Source organism: Haliotis rubra, unplaced genomic scaffold (genome assembly GCF_003918875.1).
Source record: "Haliotis rubra isolate DU_JTF1 unplaced genomic scaffold, ASM391887v1 Scf933, whole genome shotgun sequence".
Classification (NCBI taxonomy): Eukaryota; Metazoa; Mollusca; class Gastropoda; order Lepetellida; family Haliotidae; genus Haliotis; species Haliotis rubra.
The window spans coordinates 273,488-295,189 of NW_025767672.1; the positions used below are offsets into that span (position 1 = coordinate 273,488).

Sequence of the window (21,702 nt, forward strand, 5' to 3'; positions counted from 1 at the left end):
ACAAAAGTGGCAAACAGGTAAGGAGTATCAAGTTGACAGGCTGTGTTATAACTGAAACTGTTCAAAGCAGTGTTGAAACCAACCAACTCACCTGCTATTTTCACTTGATAGAACCCAAGAATACTTGGGGGCTGTGGGGTAGCCTAGTGGTTAAATACCGAAGACGGTTGAATCCCCACATGGGTACAATGTGTGAAGCCCATTTCTGGTGTCCCCCGCCGTGATGTTGCTGGAATATTGCTAAAAACGGCGTAAAACCAAACTCAGTCAGTCAAGAATACTCAACTGAAATCTGTGTGTAGTTTCTGAAGCAGAATTTGTCTCCTGAAAACTCAGAAAAGGAATCCCTTCGACTTGTCGGGCTCATAATTTCAGTGACTAAGCTACATGATCCAGATTTGTGTTTTTAACAATAATAGACCACTTATATATATTTCCACAGGATACAGGATCATTCCTACTAAGCTTTATGATTACCCTGGTCAATGTATCACAGTGCAATAGATTTCATTCTCAGCTCCCTTGGGAGAATACAATCAAAGTTGCCAGTGAGATGCCTCAAGTTTAACAGTCACATTACCACCTTATCCTACTGGGTACCCATTCACTGCTAAATAAACAAAGGCATATTTTTGAGGAAATCACTTGCCTAAAGTGACACCACATGTTCTACAAGGCGACTAATGGGATTGGGAGGCCTGACTTGGTTGAAACATGCCATTGTGTCCATGTTGCAAGGATCAGTGCTTATGCTGTTGATCAGTGGATTTTATGGTCCAGACTCGGTTATTTACAGACGGCCACCAAATAGCTGGAATATTACTGAGTGTGGCATTAAACAACAAACAAACAAACAAACAAACAAACATATTTGCTACATGTGCTTCAGTGTGGGGAGGACCAAAGCGTTAAAACCTCTCAAGAGTCACCATCCCCTTTAATACTGTCCATGACTAAGTGTGTTGCTTAACTTTCCATGCACTCTATAAACAGTACCTCCTGCTATTGTGCTTATTCATTCCTGTTGTTTTCTCTGCAGTTGTGGACGGTAGCATCAAGTCCATCAGCAACTTCACCAACGGCCAGAATGTGCAGGTCGTCGTGACAACCAACGATAAACATGACAAGGAACAAGGGGCCAACAAACTCACAATCTTCACTCTAACAGACAAGCTGATCAAAGGTAGATACAAATTGTTGAGAACAACATGATTCTTAGGCATCCATCACTTTATTCAGTGTCGATCTCTTCAACATGTCCATTCCAATTCTAATTCTTATTCAAATTTAATTCAAGTTGCCTTTACAGTAGATTAACACTACTTTGTACATTCTTGGGGTAGAAAAGTTGTTGACAGTGAAAGCACATGGCCTCAATGGCATGCCCTGAGGAAGTTACCTCTATTTAGAGGGTTATTGAAAAAGTGGCAAAGGAATTAAAACGGAATAAGAGTAAAATTACACTTGATTAAATAGAATACTAGAAATTTAGCAGAAAATGATTTATAAAAAATAAAGTTTAAGGAAAAAACGTGTCCGTAACACAAATTATTCCCAGGATGTATTCCTATATTGTAAATGTCATCAGAATTGTTTTATCAGAGCATTTTCATATATAAGTAACTGGGGTCTTAACTTTTAGGCTTTCAGGCCTTGGTGTTGTTGTACAAAGCAGTAAGACTGTCACAGGTCTATGTTAAATAATGGGGGGTACAATCACCTAAGCTCTAAGGGACCGTTCATAATTAATAGCTAGGTGGGGTGATGATGATTTTAAGGGGGATCACCCATTTTGTTCTGGGGAGGTAGGGGGTGTCGTCAATTTTGTACACGTCTACTATTGGGGTGTGTGTGTGTGTGTGTGTGTTTGGGTTCCAGCAATTTTGTACATAAATATTATTAATAATTATGCTTAAAAATTATGAAGGGGAAGGGGGACATTGCTTTTGTACATGGCATGCAGGGGGGTCACTTACTGTGTACATACATTGGCGGGGGGGGGGGCATTCACATTGTACATGCTTGTCCATAAAAATCATCATCAAACACCACATTAAACATGCAGTGATACAACAGAAATACAGTTCACACCTGTGATACACCTAAACTCTCTGATTGGGATTATGATTATGATTAATTAGATCTGAAGATCAGCTACAACAGCCTGAAAAGTGACTTCAAGGATGAAGCTATCAACAAGATGCAGTTCCACCTGACAGTGCCGACTGAGTGGGCGGCGTTCGGTGAGAACAACACTCTGTACGCCATCAACCAACACAACAAGAAGATCTACAGTGTTCCAGTACCAGAAACTAAACCCAGGAAGGTAGGCAGCTTGTGATTATTTGTGAGTCTTGTAGTTCCATGAAATGTGTTGTTGGAGTGAGGTTAGTTTTATGCCACTTTTAGCAATATTTCAGCAATATCATGGTGGGGGACAAAAGAAATAGGCTTCACACATTGCACCCAGGTGGGGATTTGAACCCGCTTCTTTGTCGTGACAAGCAAATGCTTTAACCACAAGGCTACCCCACCACCTCATGTGTGTTATGAAAATTATACAAGAAATGTCAAACTCATAAAAGCTTATGTTATGCCCACCCCAGTATACACAGCTATATATGTAATAAAATAGGTCTATTCTAAAAAATATGTAAATGGCTGGACATTTACAACTAGAGAGAATGAAAATTAGTTTATTTAATCAGCTATATTGCAACTGTGTCATAACAGGCTGCCAATAATTGAATCTGGGCCAGACAATCCCGTGATCAATATTGTTAAAAACGGTCCATGCTGTTATGTCGCCAAGCCTCACTAAGCCTGATGGTTGTTCACAACTACAATGTCCCAGCTTTCCTTTCATCTGTTCCGGATGTGTAATTAATTATGTGACCTTTATTTCAGATGACCAGCCCTGAGGCGTACCTGTCAGCAGAGACAGAGTTCATAGGTCACCAGCTGGCTGGAGCGAAGATAATGCTGTCCCCACACAAAAAGTGGCTGGCATCATATGGCACTGATGGCTGCATCATGCTCAGAGCCAAAGGCAGCATGGTCAGTTTTGAAATACACTGTGGGGGTCAAGGTCATGGTCAGTTTCATATATATACTGTGGGGGTCAAGGTCATGGTAGTTTTCATATACACGGTAGAGGTCATGGTCATGGTCAGTTTCATACGTACCAGTGAGGTGAAGCACATGGCCAGTTTTCACATTTACTGTAGGGGTCAAGGTCATGGTCAGTTTTACATTCACTCGTGGGGTCACCTTCATGGTCAGTTTCACATACACTGTGGGAGTCAAGAGCGTGGTCTGTTTCACATACACTGTAGGGTTCATGGTCATGGTCCATTTCACATATGCAGCAGGGGTCAAGGTCATTGTCAGTTTTGCATATACTGTCAGAGCCAAGCTCATATTTTTAGACAGACAGAACATTAATATGTCAGATGAGAAAGGTATTGATGATGACTAGTTACACTCAGACACTGTGTTTCTTCAGGATCGGCATGTCTCCATCATGCCCCACGAGTATCGTCTAGATGGTGTCCACACAGCAGCATTCTCCGAGGACTGTCAGTACCTCCTGTCCTCGGGCTACGATGGAGTCCTCGCCTGTTACAACTGGAAGTGAGTACAAAGTCCTGGCTGCATATTTTACAGCTTGTGTGAAGGCTCATGTCTAGTAATTTTGCTGCCAGACCAGTAATGGGCATGGTATGATAAGGGCCAATGTTGCTTTTTCAAAAATATGCAGTAAATTGTCATGAAGTGTTTGAGAATTAGACTATGGTCATTTCATCTAAATCCTCATGGCAGGCATCATATGCAACTATCACAATATTCCAGGCTGAGGATTCTTGGTTATGTTTCAGTAAGCTGTGCTTTGTTGTGCATTGACTAAATGGCTCAAGTAGTCAGACTCAGTGACTTGCAGTGTTGGTTCATACCTCAAGTTAGTAGGAGATTGCTCTTGACCGGTTTGTCTGGTCCAGATTATGTTTATGTACAGGATGCAGATTTGTAGGTGGAAGGTTTGACTGTATCTTGATTTGAATCTTGTGAGTTTCTTGGGCTTCATCCTGCCATAAACTAAAACACAGGTCATTTGTAATATTTCCTTTGGCTTTGAATGATCCTCGGGGAGCTGAGAATATTCGCGTTCTCACTGATCTGAAGACTTATATAGCACCATGAGCATTCAACAGACTCACCTAGGAGGACTCTCTTCAAAGAATCAGTAACCTCTACAGGATGGTGCAATTATTCTAAAATCTGCAGAAACTATCTCACTATCTTTTTCTTTCAGTTTCACATCAACAGGATTAAGTAAGGCCAAGTCAGCTATAGACATGGTTCGGTCCAGGAAGGCTCGACTGTTTACATCTCAGCAACAAGAAGATGAGTTTGTTCAGGGTCTAACTGACTGGAACATGCCGGAGCCTCCATCTCGTTCTGCATCTACTCTGCAGCAGGAAGACAGGGTAAGCACAAACAAGTCGGCTCATTCATGACAGTCATGGAAAAACTCAGATTTTACAAAAGATCTAAAAATACGAAAGATCTGGATAAAACCAAAAGATCTCAAGCTTGAGGTCACAGACAAGCTTTGATAAGTCTGTAGTCATAGTTGCATGGTCTCTTCATCTTGTGAGTTATCTACCTTTGGTTGAAATTGTTTTGAAAAACAACGCAGTGGTTTGGTCATGGAACTATTGTGTTACTAGGTAACTAGAGGCATGTGTTTAATTATATCTGTTTGCACACTTTCAGATTCAGTGTTTATGTTGTTTCTAATTTGAACATTTAAGATTTTCATGAGTAAATATGCACTTTATAGAAAAATTCATTACATATTTGTTAATTTTGATTTCAAAGGAGCACTTTAGGAAGCTTTGAACCCTATATCTATTACAGGAATAAATGGAAATGGATATGGTTCTGATGATGATCAATTCTTCATGTAAAATTTCATGCTGAAAAATGCTCCTTTGAACAGTCATATTTTTAAGAGAAGGCATGTTTTCAAAACCATCTATGTTTTATCAATACATTTGTGAAAGGTATTATTATTCATATTTTGTTAGTAGTAGATGTATTCCACACTAAATCCAGACACCAGTATCTTCTCAAATGTAGGTTCCAATTTCTCATTCTCAACTCCCTTGGAAGTATACAATCCCAACTGCCTACAGGCACTAAACGGTTTATACATCCACCTCAAATCAGATACACATTCCCATAAAGGCACAGTTTTTCACACTTGTATTTCCAGTCTATTGTTGGGTAGCCTAAAGGTTAAGCGTCCGCTTATCACGCTGAAGACCTGGTTTTGAGTCCCCACATGGGTACAATGTGTGAAGCCCATTTCTGGTGTCCCCGGACGTGATATTTGCTGGAATATTGCTAAAAGCAGCATAAAACCATACTCACTCACTCAGTCCAGTCTGTGTAGGTATACATATTTCCAGCAATTGTATGTTTTTTTAATCTACTTCGGAACAAAATCGCAGTTGCATGAATGCACATGTTGTTATCATTTATAGAGAATTTATTTGATTCAGCCATTGCAAGGCGGTCACTGTTAATGCATGAGTTTGATCACAATTTTGCACACAGGAAAGGACAGAGAGAAAAAAACAGGAGGCAATTGACCAAGATATTATCTACAAAACGCCTACTCCTACGCCTAAGGCGGATGCGACTTGGTTAGAAGAGCGCGAACTCGAGGTTTGAGAATTATATGTGTCTGACAACGCCATGCTGCTTAATCTTGCCTTTGCTTTGCTGGCAAAACATTTTCTGCATATTGAAATGTATTATGTAACTTAATAATTATGTCGTGAAACAAACAGAATTCTCATGGTTTCCGATCTGCTTTGCCCTTCATGTATTTGTTAATGAAAAATTCCTTTTCAGTCCAGAATATGTGATAATAATTAGAAATTTGCTGTATGTATTTTGATTGTCACTTCACTGCGAATATCTGCTGACAAGCTAAAGCGGCTACATCATGTCACGCACCATCAGTATCACTGTTGATTATATTATACTTTTTATTTCTTTACATATCTAATTTGAACATTTAAGATTTTCATGAGTAAATATGCACTTTATAGAAAATTCATTTCATATTTGTTAATTTTGATTTCAAAGGAGCACTTTAGGAAGCTTTGAACCCTATATCTATTACAGGAATAAATGGAAATGGATATGGTTCTGATGATGATCAATTCTTCATGTAAAATATTTCATGCTGAAAAATGCTCCTTTGAACAGTCAATGTGATTGAAAATATCAAAAATTGTTTTGAAAAATATTTTCGTTCTGATAAGTCATCATTAATTTCAATATATGATTGCTATGTTTTGTCTGAACTTTTCACTGAATACTGAACCTACAAAGGCAGGATGTAGTATGATGCTTGTCTCCACTTTGCAGGCTCTTATTGATGAAGATAAACAATATGCAGACACCAAGATACAGCTTCGCACCCAGATCAGAGATGTCCGGAGAACTGTAAGTTTCAGGAACCATAGAAAACATTCAGGATCTCGTGAAAATTAAACGGAAGTCAGTCTTTTGAAATACAATATTTATTATTTGAGCTATATGATGGGCAGCCTGAATTTTCATCAATTCAGGACCAGAAGTCCTGTGATTGATATTATGAACAACCTTCCAAGTGGTTTGTTGATGACATCACCCTATTTATCAGATAATAAGGATACATTATTTTGGAACCGTTCTAACATGGGAGTCCGAACAGGATTTGGGTAAAATATAGGACAAATAGAGAATCTCACCCGAGTGTCTTTTGATATCAAATATATCACCACGAGTTGTTAAAGTTACAAATATTGGATGCTTGCCGAGGATATTTTTACTTTTGTCAACGAGTGTTGATATATTTGATATCAGAAGACACGAGGGTGAGATTCTATTTATCTTCAAAAATCACTCTTCATTAGTTTTAAATGAAAAATGTACATCTCTGAACACAGTACTGCCATTAGATTTGCAGTGCAGCGATGTCATAACATTGTGACATCAACAAGTTCATGACGTCATAGCATTGTCAGGGCATTGTACAAAATCTACTGTCAAAACGATATCTCCTAGGAGATATCGTCTGATATCACACAAGCGATATCTACCGTGGAACACAGTTTTGGATGATAAGTTATTGTTATTTGTACAGAAACCTAATCACTGAGAACATTTATGTGATGGTTGGTATAAGTTTGTAATTAATCTTCATTTCTAACATTTTTTGTCTGTTTTCAAGCACACAATAATTGTGTATTGTGTACTGACTTTTCTCTTTGGCTATAAAGAGGCACGTTTATATATTGTTGATAGTATGTTTTGGTGTCCTTGTTTAGGATCCCTTTGTTGACAGAGATTTGTGTGTGTTGCTACAGATTCAGGAAATGATGAAGGACAATGAAGGTCAGCCTGACATCGAGAAACTAGGACGACACGAGTTTGATCTGGATGTAGATGAACAAAGTAAACTACAGAGTCTTGGAGAAGCTGAGATAGCCAGGGTAGGTATCAAAAGAGTTTATACCAGATTTACAGCATTGTTACTAGATCAACAGGGATGTTACTAAATCAGCAGGGATGTTTCTATTCTCCCCATCAAAAGTTTAGACTCACCAGTGTAAATGTAGCCACTCACTTCACTCAACTGATCTGCATTAGATTTTGCAAAATATTCAATAGAGTTTAAGGGTACTGTTTACACATGAACTAATGTATTGTAAAACGAATTCGAAACGTTGAAAAAATTATTGTCATGAGTTCAATAAATGATGAAACTCAGTGAAAACTGGCAAATTCTAAACAAAACTCTTCACCAAAACGCAGCTGTTCACATGCACGATATTTGCACTTGCTTTTCCGCAATTTGATGCATGATCCTCCTGCAATTCATCTGCATAAGGTTTGCAGTTGGTTCCCCCAAGCTAGTGGAGAAATTCATCTTAGATGTAACTACATATATGTACATAACATCTAGTGAGTGCTTTAAGTGAGTCTAAACTTTTTGATTGGTAGTATATATCAGCAGGGTGGTTACTAGATCAGCAGGGATGGTACTAGATCAGCAGGGATGTTACTAAATCTGCAGGGTGGTTACTAGATCAACTAGATGAACATTGTTACCAGATGAACATTGTCACTAGATCAGCAGAGTGGTTACTAGATCAGCAGGGATGTTACTAGATCAGTAGGGATGTTACTAGATGAACATTGTTACTAGATCAGCAGGGGTGTGACTAGATCAGCAGGGATGTCACTAAATCAGCAGGGATGTTACAAGATCAGCAGGGATGTTACAAGATCAGCAGGGATGTTACTAGATGAACATTGTTACTAGATCAGAAGGGATGTCACTAAATCAGCAGGGATGTTACTAGATCAGCAGGGATGTTACTAAATAAGCAGGGATGTTACTAGATCAGCAGGGATGTTACTAAATCAGCAGGGTGGTTACTAAATCAGCAGGGATGTTACTAGATCAGCAGAGTGGTTACTAAATCAGCAGGGATGTTACTAAATCAGCAGGGATGTTACTAGATCAGCAGGAATGTTACTATATCAGCAGGGATGTTACTAAATCAGCAGGGATGTTACTAGATCAGCAGGAATGTTACTAAATCAGCAGGGATGTTACTAGATCAGCAGGAATGTTACTATATCAGCAGGGATGTTACTAAATCAGCAGGGATGTTACTAAATCAGCAGGGATGTTACTAGATCAGTAGGGATGTTACTAAATCAGCAGGGATGTTACTAGATCAGCAGAGTGGTTACTAAATCAGCAGGGATGTTACTAGATCAGCAGGGATGTTACTAAATCTGCAGGGTGGTTACTAGATCAGCAGGGATGTTACTAAATCAGCAGGGATGTTACTAAATCAGCAGGGATGTTACTAGATCAGCAGGGATGTTACTAAATCGGCAGGGATGTTACTAAATCAGCAGGGATGTTACTAGATCAGCAGGGATGTTACTAGATCAGCAGGTATGTTACTAAATCAGCAGGGATGTTACTAAATCAGCAGGGATGTTACTAGATCAGCAGGGATATTACTAGATCAGCAGAGTGGTTACTAAATCAGCAGGGATGTTACTAAATCAGCAGGGATGTTACTAGATCAGCAGGGATGTTACTAAATCAGCAGGGATGTTACTAAATCAGCAGGGATGTTACTAGATCAGCAGAGTGGTTACTAAATCAGCAGGGATGTTACTAGATCAGCAGGAATGTTACTAAATCAGCAGGGATGTTACTAGATCAGCAGGGATGTTACTAGATCAGCAGTGTGGTAACTAGATCAGCAGAGTGGTTACTAAATCAGCAGGAATGTTACTAGATCAGCAGGAATGTTACTAGATCAGCAGAGTGGTTACTAAATCAGCAGTGTGGTTACTAAATCAGCAGGAATGTTACTAGATCAGCAGGAATGTTACTAGATCAGAAGGAATGTTACTAGATCAGCAGGGTGGTTACTAAATCAGCAGTGTGGTTACTAAATCAGCAGGGATGTTACTAGATCAGCAGGAATGTTACTAAATCAGCAGGAATATTACTAAATCAGCAGGAATGTTACTAGATCAGCAGGGATGTTACTAAATCAGCAGGGATGTTACTAAATCAGCAGGGATGTTACTAGATCAGCAGGAATGTTACTAAATCAGCAGGGATGTTACTAGATCAGCAGGAATGTTACTAGATCAGCAGGGTGGTTACTAAATCAGCAGTGTGGTTACTAAATCAGCAGTGTGGTTACTAAATCAGCAGGGATGTTACTAGATCAGCAGGAATGTTACTAAATCAGCAGGAATGTTACTAGATCAGCAGGGACGTTACTAAATCAGCAGGGACGTTACTAAATCAGCAGAGTGGTTACTAAATCAGCAGGGATGTTACTATATCAGCAGGGATGTTACTAGATCAGCAGAGATGTTACTAAATCAGCAGGGACGTTACTAAATCAGCAGGGACGTTACTAGATCAGCAGGGATGTTACAAAATCAGCAGGGATGTTACTAAATCAGCAGGGATGTTACTAAATCAGCAGGGTGGTTACTAAATCAGCAGGGTGGTTACTATATCAGCAGGGTGGTTACTAGATCAGCAAAATTGTTACTAGATCAGCACTCAAATTTGTTACTTGATCTGCTGGTTTACTGCTAGATGAGCAGAGTTGTTGATGGATCAACATGGTTGTTACTACACCAGTATGATAATTACAAGATAAACATGGCTGTTACTAGATCTATGCTCTAGAATTCTACTGTTACAAGATCAACATTCAATGGTGTTACTGGTTCAGCCGCTTGTCTGTTACTAGATAAACATGGTTATTGATAGATCAGTATCCAGACTGACACATCTGTGTATGTTTGAATGTAATATTCTCCTTGTAATCTATGTTTTATTGATCATTTTAGGAACAGAGACATTATTGTTGAAACTTTATCCCTATTCAGGTGCGAGAAGAGATCGAGTTCGACAATCTGGCCAAAATGTATCTCCGAGATATGATCAAGAAGGAGTGTTGGGATGAAATGAAGGTCAAGGGGAGAGCACTCCAGGTAAGAAGCATCACTAACAGGAAATTTTACATGGGTCATACCAATGGATTGGAAAATGTCAAAAATTGAAATCGGAAACAAATAATTTGTTGAATGTTTTGACAGCTCCATTGTAAATACGGAATCTCTTTCAGGCTTTCAACTCAAACCTTGAGGTGTCCAACTTTCCCATGAAGGAGAGGGCAGAGGCGGTCGTCAATGCTCTGGAAACTGTCACTAAGAGAAGGCAGATAGAGATTGCTGAACTAGCTGTAAGTATGGCAGCTGAGATACTGGAGACATACAAAGAAGGGAATTTATCAATTTGCCTATTTAGCTAAGGCCACATTCTATTTCATTTGCTAGATCATTCTTTTACAGGCAAATACATGTTATATTCTTTCAAATAATCTTTTATTGTTTGAAATAGTAACTCGAAATTCCTGTTCATAAAACAGTTACTTTGACTTTGATAATGTACCTGATATGACAGCTGTGCTGGATCAAGAAAAGGGCTTGTTCCCTCTCTGAAGAGCTTCTTTATGTTAGTGGGGTGGTGGGGTAGCCTAGTGGTTAAAGCGTTGGCTCGTCACGCCAAAGACCCGGGTTCAAATCCCCACATGGGTACAATGTGTGAAGCCCATTTCTGGTGTCCCCTGCCATGATGTTGCTGGAATATTGCTAAAAGTGGTGTAAAACCGAACTCAGTCAGACAGTCTTTATGTCAGTTTGTGATGCAAAATATTGATAGTGGTTCTTTGCTTGGAAATATTGTGCTATATGCTTTCTGCTAATCAGTGTGATATAATAATTATTTCAATAAGTAAAATGATAACTGAGTATTGCAAAATGTTTGTGTAAACATGTCAAGTTATGGTCATTTCATGAGAATTATCCATTTCCTGATGCAGCCAAATTGACATGTGAGTTCTGAACATTAGGACTACACTCTATTGCTGGTATAGCAGTATACTGCCGTATGATTTTAAAACAATACATACAGTCAAATCCTGATGAGTCGAATGCCGGTGTCTCGAATATTATGCATAACTCGAAGTACCTGTCGGTCCCGACCATTTCCTGTTATAGTTGTCATCATTTGAATACCGGTTACACGAAGTCGTCTCATAAATACACACGATGACTCGAGAAGGAAATTTGGTCCCATGAGATTCAAACAACAGCAATCTTGTATACATAAGCCGAAGTCAGTCAATGAGAAGTTGATCGGTGTAGCAAACTGATCCAATTAACAAACCAGCGCGGCTCACACCTTTCCGCCATTGACGGATGAGTTCAAAAGGCAGATTAGTGATTTTACGGAAATCACTGTCTGTGCTAATCAGACTGGAACTGATAAGGTGCCCCTATCAGTGATATGGAAATCATTAGATAAACAAATGCTTAGGCGGAAGAATTAGGACTGGATCATCTTTTTTTCTACCCTCATAGACATACCTATGTCTCGAATACATCGATAAGTCGAATTTATTACTTAGTCCCCAGCGATTCGACTCATCGGGATTTGGCTGTATTGTAATATATATTTTCAGTGTTCCAGTGTAGTGGACAAGTTTTCCATTATTGTTATCCTTTAACCCTAAAGGCACCAATGTCACACATTTTCGACAATCAATTCGAACACATCAATAATCTGTGAGTCTGTGTGTCAGCAAGATACCATAGAATGAAATTATCATTACCATATCTGTTTATAACTTACCATATTTTTGTTTTAAAATTTCAGGCACGAAAGCAAGAAATTGAACAGGGCCAAAAACCTGCATCACACGTATGTACATTTCATGTTCGGATTTCATTTATATTACCATTGTGTCATTAATTTAACAATTCCTAAAGATGAGCTGTGATGGGGTAGCCTAGTGGTTAAAGTGTTTGCTCATTACACCTAAGGTTTGGGTTCTATTCCCATATGGCTATAAATTGGGGAGCTCATTTCTGGTATTCCCTGACATAATATTGATGGAATATTTTTCAATATTCATCTCACTTATGTGATTGTATGGAATCTGTCACATTGTAAATGAAGAACTAGGATAGACTACAGGACACACTGTGTCCATTTCTCCTAAATTACAGCCTGTTTCAAGCTGTCAGCTGTTAACATTGATGTCTTCCAGTCAAAGACTCTTCTAACCTTACCGACTTTACAATCTGAGCGAGAATTTATTGTATTTTTTAATTCATCATGTATATCATTAGTATCATCTACAATCATTAAGTGTATAAGGAATAAAAACATTATTTTATCTGTATCTAATAGAATCGGACAATGATACTGGAAATGTATCACCCTGTTTTTCACGTGTCTTTACTTGTCAATCACCTGTCAATCATCTGTCAATCATCTGTCAATTTTCATCATGAAGCTGAAATACAGACAAAGGCCATATTCCGGAGCTTCAGAGTTTGTGAGTCATTGTTGTGACAACTCTGTTTTGATTATGAGATTATGTTATTTCATTTCCTTTAATTTTACGTTTCTTCACAAGCATGTATCATTTCACCAACTTCAATGTCATTCCTACTAATACTACACACTATTTATCCAGATATAATTTTTCCTGCCTAAAAATAGTGATTTTTACAGATTTATTTTAAAAACTTCTTTCCTTATACACAGTGTTCCATATTAGACTTTGTTACTGTGAAAAAACAAGCATGATAGAAAGTTGCTTAATTGAAGTGTGCAGACTAGTATAATTATGGTTCGATAAGTGCCCACTTTTCTAAATTTTCTAAGCACCTGGGGTGCAATTGGGATCGAATAAGATGTAACTAATGTTATGGTTTTATTTGTTTGTGCCTGAAAAGTGATCACGAAACAGAAAGAGAATATTTATGTTGCACGTTATTGCTTTGAATTCCATGTTCAAACTACAGTGTTTTATTACATTGTTATTATTTTATTTGTTTTGCCAGTTTGGAATCCCAGATAAATACCTGAGTCAAGTTTAAAATTAACATTACGTGTGAGAAGCTAGGCATGTTTCTGTTTTCATATTTACATAGTGTCTGCATGGTTTATTTTATAGATATTTCATCTTTTGGTCATTAGTTTTTTTGGTTTTTAATATTTTTGCAATAATGCTACAGGTTAAACTGTTTATATTCTGTCTTTCACTATTATCGCAGCCAAACCAATCTGGTTATTTCTTTGTCCAAATGGCTGTCTGATGATTAATGAAGAGCTTCTAGGCAATTACGGACTTTGATATTTTATTATAATTCTAAACATTATGTACATATTGATATGATAACGTCAATGGGAAAGACATTTTTTCAAAAAGCCAAACTCTTTTAACCATTTTTAAATTTGATCCATGAAGCAATAAATTCCATTAGAAGGTACAAGCAAATGGACAGAATCTTGAAATTGGTCAATTGTTGTTGTTTTTTCTCAGTTTCACACTTTTGACCCAAGTATCTGACAAATAAATTATCACTATATATAGTTACCATAATACTTTCTACCTCTGAATTTATTACAATTTGTGTACAGTACTTCACAAGTTACCCCTTATAATTTGCAATTACCACCAAAATTTCAGTTAAGGAAGTTGTGTTCAGCATTGGTAAATGGTGTCATGGTTAGCTTCCTTGACACATTGCTTATTTCAAAACTGAAATCCACCACACACCACACACCAAATTTCCAAACCCTTCTTGTCGCGAGTCGGTGGTACTAGTCCAGATGTACATGGACACTTTTTTGGTGTATATTCATTTGGAGCAAAGTTGTAAGTACAGATTTGCTAACTTTAATGTTTTGATATTAACACATTTTGTACTATTTTACTGAAGTTTAAGATGAAAAAAGGTGTTCACAACCCTGTAGTTGGAACATAAGAAGCTCTGAGTTTGTTGACAAGAGCCCAAATGCATGGAGTTATATAGGTTCAAGAAGCTCATTGTGAATTGTTTGTGAAAGGATGACGACCTGGGAGAGGGAGAAGAAGGAGAAGAGGACTCCAAAGAACTTCCTTCCACAACTGGCAGTCTAGGTCAGTACAGCAGAAACTGATGAAGAATATCTGAAGATGTGACCTTATCAATAATAACACTGAAACAGCCATTTTTATGCTTTATATTTTCTGTCACAATTTTGGCATGTTTTTTGACAGGGTTACCAAATATTTGAAGCCATTTCTGACTAAGGTCATTATTTCATGTGAAACTTGTTAAATAATTTAAAACTTGGGTTTTCTGTAAATGCATAACTATGTATGTTCCGCTTTGAAAACAGTACTTCAAGCGAACTCCAGGTTAGATGTTGTGTTGGTTGTAAGAGGAATTTGTAGGCAGCTGTCATGGTGCACCGCTGATATTGCATATATTACGAACGCTGGAGTGTATGGACCAGACTCAGTTAATGACAGGACAGCTGGTAGCAGGATTATTTTCGAGTCTGGCATTAAACAACAAACAGATAATTAACAGATCTCTCTTTCTCTGAAGGTGCACAGTTTGGTGGAGGAAGTGATCTGTTTTATAGCCAGTTTGAACTCCACACTCGAGAACAGAAGACAACTCAGATTATTCTACTGGAGGCAAGTATTTCAGCTTTGTAGAGCTGAGTGTCAATGGTCTTGTATAAATAATGTCAAATCTGAAGCTCATCAATCAAGGATCCTATTCACAAAGCATTATGTCATTCATAAGCCGATGATAAAGTATAGAGTTATGATATGATTGGTCTTAACCCTATGGATATTTTGTGGATCAGGATCCTTGTGTCTATTTTCCAGCTTGTTTTAGACGTTATAATTTGTTCCATTTCCTTTTCAGTATCAACCAATGTCTCTCAGAGTTTTATCATAATGTATTTTTTGTCTTGAAGTGTCCAGACAAATGCAAGTTGTAGATACAGTTCACATATGCGAACCCTCCTCTGTTTTCGGACACTTAGCATTAATGTTAAGGGACTGTTCATTATTAATGGCTAGGGGGGGATGATGATAATGTTTTATGGAGAAGCCTGTACAATATGAATGACCCCCTAAAATTTATGTACAAAGTGAGTGACCCCCTGCATGTAATGTACAAAATCAATTACCCCCCCCCTTCCTATATTTAAAATATTTGTATGTACAAAATTGCTGACTCCCCCTAGAACATGTGTACAAAATTGATGACCCCCCTACCACCCCAGATCAAAATGGGTGACCCCCCGCTTAAAATTATCATCACCCCACCCCACCCAACCCAACCCCAGCCATAAATTATGAACAGTCCCTAATTGCACTCCAGACCAACTCACTTCATGACTTTGAGTATCATGTGCACCCATCCTTTGTCAAAGTCCTAGATCTGTTGCTGAATGCTGTAATTGTATAATAACTTATAGCAGCTGATAACAAAGTAAATGGTAATTTATGATTCCATTCTTTCAGGATGCCATCCATCGTATCAAGAATACTTTCAACAAGGAATTTGATGAAGTCTTTGCCAAGAAAGAACAGGAAATCAGTAAGATCAAGGACAAGAACAAGCGTATCGTAAAGATCATGGAAGACTTGGACTTAACAGAAGAGATTATGGACTATGAGCTTGGTGCCCTGGAGAACCCAGAAATGCTTCTAACAGTTGATGACAGTGAGGTATGGAAGCACCTTGAAGATGTTCCTGCTTGCATACTTTCCAATATATATTACACTTAATGCATAATAGTATCTGTGGGGTAAATACAGGAAACCACTACTTATTTGTTAATAGATAAATCTCCAAAGAATTATCGCAACTGAATTTGGCTGTGTGTAGTATGGCTGCTGTAACCAACATGGCAGCCATGTTTGCTGTGCTTCAAGCTGATGTTTCTGTGGATGCCAAGAACCTGTTTGCTGAGTAATATCCTATTCATTTTGGAATTATATGCAATACCATTTAATCGGATCTGAGCTCTTGTTGTCACTATCTTTCAGAAACTTTGATTGACCTATGAAATGGCTCTATTTAACCAATCAGAAAGCAGCTTTCTTGAGCTATATGGTGCTAGTTTCAAACTCGTGACTTCCATTCAAGGCTACACTTTAGAAAATAATTTTGACAGAATCCTCAATTCAAAATGATTTGTATCACTTTGCTGTCAGGATTCTAAGGTTGTTGAATCAAAACAAGATTTGAGCTGCATGTGAACCGAGACTTGTCAGCACACTGCCCGTGCTTTATCTGTGGAGAATCAAACTTGTGCCTTCAGCTTTTCTATTCTAGAAATTCCACTCTTGTTGGTTTGCTCTTAAACTGTTTTAAATCAAATCCTGTTACAACTGGCTCTGTGACTCACTCACTCACTCTGTCTTCAGGTGAAGGTGGAGAAGTTCCTGACAGCTGAACAACGCAAGAAGTTGGAGGAACAGGAGAAGATAGCGGAAGAACGGCAACGTCTGGAGAAGGGGGATAATGCACGGGAACGTGCCCTGGACATGATGATGGGAGGTGTCCTCGAGATCAAGAAAGAAGATGAGCTCAAGAAGGTTGGTGAAAAAAAATAAATGACTGATTGTTTTAAAATGATGACTCAGCATCTTGTAGGTTGATCTTTTTTGAAAAAATTACATCATTGCGCATAGCTAGCTGTTTATGATTTTACCTTTGTGCATCGTACTCTTGATGTAAGATGCTCTCAGTTGACACATGTAGCTAAGCTATAGATCACTATATCAATAGCGGAACTATTTGATCACTACATGTGGAAGATTGCTTAACAAACAAACAAACAAACAAACAATTGATGGCTGCTAACTGGATCTGTTTGCTTCCATGCAGGATGTTCCCAAGCCACACTTCATGATCAGCAAGGCAGAGGAAGAGTGGTCCGAGGACGAGAAGAAATTGGCTGGTGACTATGAGAAGAAGGTCAAGGATCTGACCGAGGAGAGGGAAAAATACAGGAAGGTAGGTTTTTTCCCAATTGCCTAGTATGTTGGAACTTTGTCTGCTCCAGAAACAAACCCATGAGGGTCAGAGTCAACAAGGAGGTGATCAACATAACCTGATGGTGTGGGTTGTTCCTTATGATATCAGGGGCAGTGGGGTAGCCTAGTGGAAATCATGTTGGCTAGTCAGGCCGAAGACGCAGGTACATGGGTACAATTTGTGCCCAATTCTGGTGTCCCCGCCGGGATATTGCCAGAATATTGCTAAAAGTGACACAAAAACATACTCACTCACTCACTTCATGATATCAATCACTTAATTGTCTGGTCCTCAGTCACTGGATCATCATCATCATCATCATCATCATCAGCATCATCTTTATCACAATTCCATGAATTCGCTGTGCTCTTGTAGTAAATAGAGTACTTTATATATTAGTGACACAACAGTTTGTAAATTCAGTTTTATGTTTTCTTATACAATCTGTAGTAGTAAAAAATAACAAGAAGTGAAATTATTTGTTATCTATTCAAACTCTATCCCCCATGTTTACACCAATAATATACACTGTTAGAGACAGTGTTACAGTTGGATGGTGTATATGCACTGCTCCATGTGTTCCAGCAACTGGAGACGGAGCTGCGGAAGCTGCAGGGAATCATCCAGGACGGGATGTCTGGCTTTGATGAGACACTTAACACGCTGTTCCTCAAGAAGATCAAGGTCATGATGGTCATCTATCAGGTCAGTAGACAATACACTGGCCATTTCACATTTTCATTTCAGGGACTGACCACCCTGGTCTTTGGGACTGTTCATAATTTATGGCTAGGATGATTTGTATGATGAAGCATGTACAATGTGAATGACCTCCCCCTATAGTTTATGTACAAAGTAAGTGACCCCGCCCTGCATGTCATGTACACGTACATGTGAGGATGAAGGATATTGCTGACCCCCCTACCTCCTCAGAACAAAATGAGTGACCCCCCTCCCCCTAAATCATCATCACCCTCACCCTCTCATTTTTTGGAACATGCCTGATAATTTTCTTTCGATTCAAAGCTTTCTGCATTTTTGAAATGTGACATTTCCAGTTGACAATGAGGGCCATTATCCTACCTAGACCTTTCTGAAGTGGTTGTTTTCAGGTTTTAATTATGTCTAACCAAGACCTACTGTAATCTTGTGTTGTGCAGGAGGAGCTGAAGATCCAGCGTCTGCGGTTCGCGCTGCTGAAGGAGGAGGAGCTGGAGGTGAGGGAGAAGGAGCTGGTCCGGCTGCAGCAGCACAAGAAGAAGCTCAAGGTGAGGCAGCAAACTTGACCTGTGATACGATACCTGTCTGAGTGGAGATAACCTGTGAAAATCTAGGTTAGAATTGGTCTTCAGCAACCCATGCTTGTCGTAAGAGGCGACTAACAGGATCAGGCAGACAGGCTCCCTGACTTGGTTGAGACATGTCGTCTTTCCAAATTGCATAGACCGATGCTAATGCTGGTAATCATTAGATTGTGTGGTCCAGACTCGATTATTTACATACCGCCGCCATTTAGCTGATTGCTTAATATTGCTAAGTGCAGTGTTAAACACCAAACCAAAACTGAGATCTGATGACACCTCCCCATTGTCTGATTATTAAACCTGAACATAAGCCATAAGTTCCAAATGTAAATGATTGAGGCCACTCCATTATATCATTGTGGATATTATATACATCATGCAGAATTTCTGCATGACCTTTTCTGTTGAAAGTTTATAAGCTTTACTGATTGATTGATACAATTATTTACGGAAAATAGCCATAAAGGTTAAATTAATGTTTTCATTTACTAAAACAGAGAGACAGAATTGGAATGTACTGAAAATATTCCAAAGTTATGAAAAACACGGTTTTAATGTGAATAATTCATGAACTTTGCACTGATGCAATGCTTTCAGCAACTGTCGAGCGAGGCAGCCTCCGAATCATCAAAGAACCTGGCCAAGTTTAAGGATGAGTACGACATCCTGTTAGCAGAGGACAAAGTTATGGACCGATCCTTCAAGAGGGAGTTTGCTGATGTGTCAGCCATCATGCAAGATCAACTGTATCGTCTGTTCAGGAAGAGACCAAGGTAGGTAATGGCTGAGAGGGAGGGATGATGTTTTAGTTCCATCATCAGCAGGGAGTCTGGGTTAGAGCAGGTCTTCAGCAACCTGTGCTGGAAGGAAGAGGTGGCAAAATCAATGTGGTGGCCACACTTCCTGACTGAACACGTGAAGATCCGGATTAGAATTGATCTTCAGTAGCCCATGCTTGTTGTAAGATGCAACTAACAGGATCTGGTGAGGCTTGCTGACTGGGTTGACACATGTCATCGTATCCCAATTGTGTAAATCGATGCTCATGATGTTGATCAGTGGATTGACTCGATTATTTACAGACTGCTGCCATATAGCTGGAATATTGCTGAGTGTGGTGTTTGCCGACTTGGTTGATTGTATGGCACCGTCCAGTATCAGTCACTGGATTGTCTGGCTATGTTTATATATAGTATTGTTGTGTATGGTATTAAATTACAAAAGACAAACAAATACACTTCTATGAATAGCATAGACAATGGGATAAAGATCCATTTCGTAATTTATATCTTGACGTCCCGCTAAGCAAATTGAATGCTTACAACCATTGTAGCAGCTGCTTCAGTTTGCAACTTTTTGCTGCATAATTTTAAGTGGACTGACCCCGTACCCATCATCTATACTAATTCGGTGTATTTACTGACTGTTCCTGCTATAACTTGTCATGTTTTACCCGTCAAGATCACCGGGTTAGAATTGGTCTTCAGCAACCCATGCTTGTCGTAAGAGGCGACTAATGGGATCGGGTGGTCAGGCTCGCTGACTTGGTTGCTTTTGTCATCGTATCCCAATTGCATAGATGATGCTCATGATGTTGATCACTGGATTGTCTGGTCCAGACATGATTATTTACAGACCTCAGCCATATAGCTGGAATATTGCTGAGTGCAGTGTTAAACCAACCAACCAACTTGTTCTGTTTGTACATTTTTTCTCCCTGTGTGTAGTGTCTTCAGGTGTACATTTCAGGATAAGTTAAAGATTTTGTTGACAAACTTCTGTAGGGCCTTGATGTACTCTCTGCTTTGATTGTAACTACAGCTTGTTCAGCTTGACCTGATCAAGTGAATACTACTGCATTGCGTGACCGTGTCACAACTGGTTGGGTCTATTATTGTGAAGGGGTGCACCTTTGTCAGTTCATTGTCAACATGTCCGAACATCCGAGATAAGTCGCTGTTTGACATGTCAGTGTCAAGAAATCGTCAGGAATGTCCTCACTTTCTTTAAACTTAAAAAAAGAAGCTACATATGGTTTAATGTTTCCGATTCAGGCTTTTAGGCAGCGAGCAGCAACATTGATAACATTCTCTGCTCCCCTATTCAATGAAGTTAACTTGACTTGCCGTTTGTGCCATTTGACCTCCCGGGTCATGCATATGTAGAGTAGCTCAGGTCAAGCTGAACAAGCTGTATATAGACGAAGTTTATGGATAACATCTTCTTTCATTTCGTGAGTGTAAAGTTGTTATGCATAAAGTTTGGCTATATTGTACTTCCTAATTTCTAAAATGCCACTGAAAGAAGTTAGATCATAACCTTTGCCAAAAATATTCCTTCTTTTCAGAGGACAGAAATTCAAGGGAGTAGACACCCCTGTTCTTGATGTGAACTCAGCCAACCCGTTCGCGGCAGAGCGGCCGACGACAGCGAGACAGAACGCAGCTGCCCAGGCCTCCATTGATGCAGCTCTGGAGGAGATGGACCGGGAGAGCAACATGCCGGAGGGTCTGGAGGGTCATGTGTGGAAGAGGATGTGTACGTACAGGAAGGACAAGATTTACAGTGAACAGTTGGTAGGTGTAACGACCATTAGGGGGTAGAGCAGTTCTACTGGAGTTGGGGCGGTGGGGTAGCCTAGTGGTTAAAGCATTGGCTCGTCATGCCGAAGACCAGGGTCTACATTTTTTAAGCTCTCTTAGCGCTAAGATGGTCGTAAGTTACTGTTAATGTATGGCACTTACGACTATCTTAGCGCCAAGAGAGCTTCGAAAATCTAGGCCCTGGGTTGGATTACCCAAATGGGTAATTTACCCAGTCAATTTCTGGTGTCACCCGCGTGATATTGCTGGAATATTGCTAAAAGCAGTAT

General features: G+C 39.2%; 1 protein-coding gene across 2 annotated transcripts in view; it reads left to right on the forward strand.

The window, feature by feature from the left end:
• LOC124264628 (cilia- and flagella-associated protein 43-like) overlaps window positions 1–21,702 on the forward strand; it is a 45,942-nt gene that overhangs the window by 19,130 nt on the left and 5,110 nt on the right. Inside the window, exons 13-33 of one of the 2 annotated variants that reach the window (XM_046699368.1) lie at window positions 1,040–1,183; window positions 2,142–2,326; window positions 2,908–3,057; window positions 3,506–3,633; window positions 4,313–4,487; window positions 5,623–5,733; window positions 6,445–6,522; window positions 7,428–7,553; window positions 10,507–10,611; window positions 10,746–10,862; window positions 12,338–12,382; window positions 12,981–13,022; window positions 14,543–14,615; window positions 15,070–15,161; window positions 16,005–16,211; window positions 16,914–17,084; window positions 17,377–17,505; window positions 18,112–18,231; window positions 18,687–18,794; window positions 19,428–19,603; window positions 21,178–21,406. In XM_046699368.1, the coding sequence (XP_046555324.1) occupies window positions 1,040–1,183; window positions 2,142–2,326; window positions 2,908–3,057; window positions 3,506–3,633; window positions 4,313–4,487; window positions 5,623–5,733; window positions 6,445–6,522; window positions 7,428–7,553; window positions 10,507–10,611; window positions 10,746–10,862; window positions 12,338–12,382; window positions 12,981–13,022; window positions 14,543–14,615; window positions 15,070–15,161; window positions 16,005–16,211; window positions 16,914–17,084; window positions 17,377–17,505; window positions 18,112–18,231; window positions 18,687–18,794; window positions 19,428–19,603; window positions 21,178–21,406 (2,711 nt within the window). The remainder of the gene's footprint in view (window positions 1–1,039; window positions 1,184–2,141; window positions 2,327–2,907; window positions 3,058–3,505; window positions 3,634–4,312; window positions 4,488–5,622; window positions 5,734–6,444; window positions 6,523–7,427; window positions 7,554–10,506; window positions 10,612–10,745; window positions 10,863–12,337; window positions 12,383–12,980; window positions 13,023–14,542; window positions 14,616–15,069; window positions 15,162–16,004; window positions 16,212–16,913; window positions 17,085–17,376; window positions 17,506–18,111; window positions 18,232–18,686; window positions 18,795–19,427; window positions 19,604–21,177; window positions 21,407–21,702) is intronic. The other variant, XM_046699369.1, reaches the window with a different exon arrangement.